General features: G+C 51.2%; 1 protein-coding gene across 8 annotated transcripts in view; it reads left to right on the top strand.

Annotated features, from left to right (window-relative positions):
* Positions 1–429: 429 nt before the first annotated feature.
* The window catches only part of MEIS2 (Meis homeobox 2), a 173,372-nt gene continuing 166,562 nt past the window's right edge, over positions 430–7,239 (top strand). For 5 of the 8 annotated variants that reach the window (XM_075151775.1, XM_075151773.1, XM_075151774.1 and 2 more), the window contains exons 1-6: positions 813–953; positions 1,974–2,206; positions 3,782–3,923; positions 4,476–4,526; positions 5,285–5,335; positions 6,210–6,359. In XM_075151775.1, the coding sequence (XP_075007876.1) occupies positions 942–953; positions 1,974–2,206; positions 3,782–3,923; positions 4,476–4,526; positions 5,285–5,335; positions 6,210–6,359 (639 nt within the window). In that variant the 5' untranslated portion in view covers positions 813–941. Of the gene's footprint in view, positions 954–1,177; positions 1,422–1,973; positions 2,207–3,781; positions 3,924–4,475; positions 4,527–5,284; positions 5,336–6,209; positions 6,360–7,239 lie in introns of those variants that run through there. The other 3 variants (XM_075151778.1, XM_075151776.1, XM_075151777.1) reach the window with 3 other exon arrangements.

Genomic DNA, 7,239 nt, shown 5'->3' with positions numbered 1-7,239 from the left:
CCCCGCGCCCCGCCGCGCCCCGCCGCCGCCGCCGCCGCTCCCCGCCGCCGCCGCCGCTCCCCGCCGCCGCCGCCGCCGCGCTGCAGGACTGGCTATGGCCACCACTACTTCCGGGTTCCGTCACTTCATTCTCCCGCCGATCAGCGCCGCAAAACTGAGCCTCTTCTATAAGGCAGCCAGCAGCCAACCTGCCAGCACTCACTGACACTCACTCATCTCAGAGAGCCAGGGAGAGAGGGAGACAAAATACCTGCCGGCAGGGGAAAAAAAAAAAAAAAAAAAAAAAGGAGAGAGGGGGAAGTCCGGGCTTTGCAAACTATTCCATTTTTCTTCGCATCTTTCCCCACCCCCCTTCACAGTACTTAAAAAAAAAAAAAACAACCAACCCTATAGCGATCCTAAAAGGCAAAACCCGAGCGCGGAGTTACTGGAAGAAGAAACCGGGGTTAAAAAGATTCCTCCTCTCTTCTTCATCATCATCAACCATCATTCATTCACTACCTTGACATTCCCTGGCTTTGATTGACAGCTGGAGTGGCAAAAAGCCATGAGACACGACAGTTTGGTTACATGTGGGTTGCTGACGGGCCGATCGTAACCTTCAGTTTGGGGGCTTGACAATTTTTTTTTTTTTTTTTTTTTTTGCGTAGAGAAAGAAAAAAGGAAAAAGAGAGAGAGAAAAAGGAAAGAGAGAAAGAGAGAGAAAAAAGAAGAAAACACAGAAACTCATCGTGGTTCTTGACTGTTTTTTATATATTATTGTTGTTGTTATTGTTGTTGTTGTTATTATTATTTACCCATATTGGAGGATAGGAGAAGTCTATAAGTGGGTTGCAAAAAAAAAAAAAAAAAAGGAATCTTCTTCACTCTAAATCACTTTCTTTGCTGGACTGGGATATTAAATATACGACACATCCAGGAGTTTATTGGAGCGCAGACTGATGGCGCAAAGGGTAGGTTTAAATCTCCAACACTTACCTATATATAAATCCTCTCTTAAGAGGGGCCTGTCCGATTTGCTCTCCTCTGTTGCTGATGATGATGGCGGCCACTATTAAAAAATAGCAGCAAAAATTATTCACTAGCTTTTTGTGTGTGTGCGTGAGTGTCTCCCTGTGTGTGCCTCTCTCTGCAATTGTTCCACGCTTTTTTCCTCTCTAGCTTTTCCCCCAGCAGCGCGATTTCCCTGCTCTCTGCCTGCTCAGTAGCACGGGTTTCACAGGGGAAAGCTTGCTGCTGCTGCTGCTGCTGCTGCTGCCGCCGCCGTTACTGCCGCTGCCTAGGAAAGACTAAGAAATACATATGTGTGTCTGTGTATATACGAACGTATATATATGTATACACATATAGCTGCTTTTTTTTTTTTTTTTGTCTCTGGCTTTGACAAGGACAAGGGGAATTGCTACTAAATAATGTTTCTGGTAACTTTCAGATTATTTTCCCCCTTTATCTCCCTCCCCCCCCTCCGATGCACCCTACCTTTCCTCTCTCCTTCCCAGTGTTGATTTATTTATACAGTTGCTTTTGATTCTGCTTGTTTATTCATTTATATTTTATTTTTTTGTCCTTCCTTTCTAATGCCGAGTAACTCTAGTTTCTCTCCTCCGTTTCCTTCCTTTTCATCCCCGTTTCCTTGTTAGGGTTTCTCCTGCCCGAGCTGAAGAGGACCATCTCCCCCCGCACACACAGGCAGGCACACACACTTTCCCCCTTTGCCTCTCCCCGCACCCCCACTCCTCCTTCAGCCTCTCCAGCCTCTGCTCCCGATCCCAGTTGATTTTCATTTTGCACATTTCTCTCTCTGTTGTGGCTGTTCTTGTTTTGTTTTGCTCTGTTTGTGTCTGTCCGGGTGCTTTACTCTCTTCTGACTTTTGTTGTTGTTGTTTGTTTGTTTTTTTATTCCTCTCTCTCTCTCTCTCTCTCTCTTCCCCTCTTTCTCTTTCTTTCTTCTCTTCCGGCCCGTGTTTTGACAGTACGATGAGCTGCCCCATTACGGCGGGATGGACGGAGTAGGGGTGCCGGCGTCCATGTACGGGGACCCCCACGCCCCCCGGCCGATCCCCCCGGTGCACCACCTCAACCATGGGCCGCCGCTCCACGCCGGACAGCACTACGGCGCCCACGCCCCGCACCCCAATGTCATGCCGGCCAGCATGGGCTCCGCTGTCAACGACGCCCTGAAGCGGGACAAGGATGCGATCTACGGGTAGGTGCCGCCGGGCCGCCCGGCGCCATGGCCCGGCTCCGCAGCGCCGGTGCCCGCGGAGCGGCGAGGGCAGGAGCGGGGCGGGCGGGCGGCGGGGGCTCCCGCGGGGCCGCGGCGGCGGGCGGCGGCAGCGGCCAGCCGAAGCCCGGAGCGGAGCCGGGGGAAGCCCCGGCGGGAGGGCGGCGGCCGGGGAGCCCCCAGTCGCCCGCTCCGGAGGGAGACCCGCGCGGTGGCACTGCCACTGCCGGCAATTTCAGGGCGAGTACAATCCCAGCCTGACCCATAGCTGAGGTGCCAGCACCCAGGGGAAACGGGTCCTGGAAAAACAGAGCTCTCGGGGAGAGAGGATGGACTGGGGGGAGGTGTTGTTGCCTTGTCTTTCTGTTTTTCTTTTTTCTTTTTTTCTTTTTATTTTCCTTTTATTTTTTTTTTTCCCGTGGGTTTTTTGTCTTTCTCGGAAAGGCCCCAGTTAGGAGTTCAGACGGGAGAGGTGGCTCTCCTTGCTCTGGATTTTAGTCGGAGAAGGGTTGTTCTGGTGTTCTCCTTCGTGCAATAATAACACTCTTCCGACACTGTAAATAAAGAGCTATTCGCATCGCGGAAGGTAGTAAGAATAAAAGGGATTCGCTTCTCGCAAGCAGCTCTTCCCTGAGACAGAAGAAATAAATACATTGGGGGCACTGAGCTGAGTTTTCTATTTAGGAAAGAAAGGACATGAGGAAAAAGAAAGACGTACCCAACAAAACTCAAGCCTGTGCCAGGGCATTGCTTGGGGGGAATGACACCGATTCCCTTCAGTGCCTTTTAGAAAAAATACTAAATGATCCTAAAAGGAGAGATAGTAACATCTATGACAGAGTGTGGGGCCTTGATCGGGCACCAAAGGGGAAAAGAGACAAATGCATGCTTACTACTTAGCACGCAGATAAAATATTTTTTTTTCTCTGACTACACCAACTATGGGAAAATATTTCGCGAAGTGCTCCCTCCCTCCGCCCCCTCCCCAGCTCACTTATCTGGACAGCTGGTATTTTACTTGGGTGTGCTTCCTAAGCCAGGAAACTTCACCACATTTTTGTTAGCAGGCCCCTTGAAAAATAAAATTACGTATTAAGTAGTTTGCAGTTTGCCTAGCCGTGCTTCTCATTTTAGGTCATAGCTGGAGGGTAGGGATGGGATCTTCCAGGTTTCGCGTTATTTTAAGCTATGGCGAAAAGTGTAAGATTCCCAGCTGAGCTGCTGCCTGCGTGAGCGTGTTCGGTGCCTTGTGCGTTTGGAGGAGAGGTCACTTTTGTCCTCATCTGTGGGGACTGCACGGGGGATGCGGCTCGGGCATTGCAATTTCAAAAGGAAAGAAAAAAAACCACCACGACACCAAAACCCGCATTTTTATTTCAAAATGTTGTTCTCCCTTGCTCTGCCCGAAGCAACACTGCGAGGCTGCAGAGCGTGGCTGCGTCCGCGTGTCCGTGTCTGTGTGTCCGTGCATTTAAAAAAAAATACTTGTTGATTAGAGCTCTTCTTTCCCCCTCTCCCCCACCCCCTCCCCTCTCTTTGTGTGCCACTGCCCGGTAGGCACCCGTTGTTCCCCCTCTTAGCTCTGGTCTTTGAGAAGTGCGAGCTGGCGACCTGCACGCCCCGGGAGCCCGGCGTGGCCGGCGGGGACGTCTGCTCCTCCGACTCCTTCAACGAGGACATCGCCGTCTTCGCCAAACAGGTCCGGCGCCTCTCCCCCCGCCCCCGGCCCTTCCCAGCGCTCCCGCCACCTCCTCAGCTCCGCGACCCACACAGCCGGGCGCTGGCAGGGGGCAGCCCCCCCCGCCACCCCCCCCCCCCCCGGTGCCCCCTCTCCGGCCGCCGGGGGGGCGAGAGGCAGCGACGGGGGTGCCGGTCCGGCTGGCCCTCACCCTCCTCCGCCGGGAGCCCCCCCGCGCTGCCGGGCTGAGACTCCCGGCCCTCGCCCTCCCGCATTAATGAGAGGGAACTGTAACTGTGGCCGAGTTTTGGAGGCAGAGGGAGCGGGGGCCAGGCAGATCAAACAGAGAGGGCTCCTGTGGCAAGGGCGGCCAGCTCGGCACGGGGCTGGCGGGAGCAGAGCGGGCTCCTGCTCACAGCACGGGCGACTCCGGGGCGTCCAGCTGGGTTTTGGTCTGACCTGCCCCGGCCCGTTTTGTCACAGGGTTGGTTTTTTTTTTCCCCCTTCGAGTGATTCGGTTGCAGGGCTGAGGAGAGAAGTTGTAATTCACGCCGCTTTTCCTTCTTCTCGCAGGTCCGCGCTGAAAAACCACTTTTTTCTTCAAATCCAGAGTTGGACAATTTGGTAAGGCCTGCTCACCCCTCTGCCCCGCTCCGCTCCTGCCCTTCCCCACCCCACTGCCAGCTGCCGGCAAGCGCCCTCCGCCGTGCGGGGCGGCGGGGCGGCCGCCGGGCCAGCACCCAGGCTACGCGGGCCGGGGAGGGGGCGAGCCGGGGGCTGGAAAGCGGCCGTCAAGAGGCTTCAAAGAGCTGCACTCTTAAAGTGAGCCGGGGCAAACTCTCGAGCCCAGTGCATCGCAAAGCTGTGTTTGAAAGCCACGGGAAGCTAAAGTGAGGGAAATAACTGCTTAAGAAGGGGGAGCTGGAGATTTCTAACGTAATTCTTTTGCTAATGTGAACGATTTCAATATTCAAAGTGCCTAAATCCGCTTGTAAAGAAGATGCCAAACTATTCATCCTTTCCCCCCTCCCCTTTCTCCTGCGGGCGGTGGGGGGGTGGGAGTGTGTGTTTGACTTCTCTGCGGACCCTCAGGGATGAGGGCCGGGGTGCGGGGAGGGAGCGAGGAGAGCAGGAAGAGTTTTTCTCCAAGATCGCGGTAATAAAGCGCTCATCACCGCTCCTGGAATAAATATGATAAAAATCAAGTGCTTAAGCTAAAGTTGATCAAAATTGTTCAAGCGTGACCAATGAGCTAAAATCCTGGATAATGACTGCGCGCCCTGACAATCCCCTTCTCCCCCTCGTCCACTCGGGCTCGCAGCAATGCACAGCCCCCGTGCTCCCGTCTCCCACATAACCCCTTGCTCAAAACTTTCTTGCAGATGATCCAAGCAATACAAGTACTAAGGTTTCACCTTTTGGAATTAGAAAAGGTAAGAGCCACGGAGGCGACGGGCGGGGGGCAAGCCATTCCCTCCCTGTCCCCGCTGTCCCCCTTGCCCTTCCCCCCGAGTGTTTGGGATGACTTGTAAACATGGCCAGAGGAGATAGGGGAAACGCAGGGTGACACTGTAACCTGTGCCATAAGAGCATGTGACACCCGACAGCCATGCCCAGCCCAGCCCGGCATTTTTTTTTTTTTTTTTCAGTGTAATTTCAATCTTTAGTATAATTAAACCCCTTCCATCCTTCTTACCCCTTCCCTCAGTAGAAGCTCTTTTCCCGACTCGGAAACAATATGTTTAACAAGAAAAGAAATGAAAGCACTCCTGCCTTTCTCCAGCTCTGGCAGGCATATTAACCCCAAGCAAGCACTAAATGTTTGGAAGAGGCAGGGGGCCCAGCGCGGCGTGGGGAGGGGGCTGTGCCCTGGGACGAGAACGGCTCTTCCCACAGCCTTAGCGAGCAGCTTCGTTTTACTGGCCACACAGACCTTTTTTTAGCCCCGGTTTGAACCGATCCCGTCCCGAGTGACTAGTTGTACCTGTCTGGGCTGTGTATGCTCCAGAGATACCGCCTGGGTCCAGCTCCCACTGTTCTGATGTTATCATCACATCGGATTTTCCTCTGCACACCAGACTGAGCCCACTATCTCTCTCTCTCTAACTTGTTGCTGCGGCAAGTCTCTAGAGAATAATATGTGCTGCAACAATTTCTCTATTGTTTCCTTGCCTGCAACTATTGTGCCCCTTAATTAGAGTTACTTGTGGAGTAGATCAGAGGGTTGTTCTTGCTACCAAAAAAAAAAAAAGTTGCAAACCGATATTTTGCAATTATTGATGTTATGATTCTTGTTACTGTTTTCAGGTTCATGAGTTGTGCGATAACTTCTGCCATCGGTACATTAGCTGTTTGAAAGGAAAAATGCCAATAGACCTCGTTATTGATGAAAGGGATGGCAGCTCCAAATCAGACCACGAAGAACTCTCAGGATCTTCCACAAATTTAGCTGATCATGTAAGTCCTTCTGATTTCTTTTTGGCACTTTTTAAGACTTTAACCTGCTTAGAGGACCTGCCCCCGATTTCATTGTTTTGCTGCTATTGTATTATTATTATTATTGTTATTATTATTATTATTATTATTATTACTACTACTACTACTACTACTACTACTACTACTACTACTACTACTACTTCTTCTTCTTTCACCTCTTGCAAGGTCAGATCCCGTCTTTACACTTTCTTCCCTCTCGCTTTGTAAAGTTGTAGAAATGCAAAAGTTTCCTCCTGTTTCCATCTGTAAAGGAGAGAGTTTGCAATGGTTTGTAAAGTTTCCTGGTCTGGGCGGCTTGGAGAGCTAGCAAACTGTCGGTTTGATGTGGGGATCGGTGCTTTCTCTTCTTCTTTGCCAACTCTGTAATCAATGCAGCAATGTAAGGAAACAGAGATGAGAAAGTTAGGGAGAAAGTTTGCTGATTTGCTCCCCCCTCCCCTCTCGTGGGGATGACAAGTGATGAGAATTATTGGCAATACTACATTGCATTAAAAAAAAAGGGTTAACACATTAGAGTTTCCAATGCTTGTGCTTTATAGCAACTTATTGTCAGAATATGGACTTATTGCCAAACGCCTGAAGCATCTTCATAATAAAAGACAGTAACCTTGATGAAGCAATTATTAACAATGTATTACAGCAAGCTGGAGAGAATGATGATTGAGTAACCATAGGTTAGCGGTTGATTTTAACACTTTAGGAGTTGGTGAATTAGTGTTATGTGTGTAGGACTGAACGTTGGTGTGCGTGGTGAGGAGAGTGCCTTTGTTTTTCCGGGTTTTGGAGCGGCTCTTGTGATCCTTCAAAAGATGTAGACGCGGAGAGACTTCGGGATGTGAAG

Source organism: Calonectris borealis, chromosome 5 (genome assembly GCF_964195595.1).
Source record: "Calonectris borealis chromosome 5, bCalBor7.hap1.2, whole genome shotgun sequence".
Classification (NCBI taxonomy): domain Eukaryota; kingdom Metazoa; phylum Chordata; class Aves; order Procellariiformes; family Procellariidae; genus Calonectris; species Calonectris borealis.
Note: the sequence above shows the minus strand (reverse complement) of the source record. Positions and strands in the feature narration are given on the sequence as shown.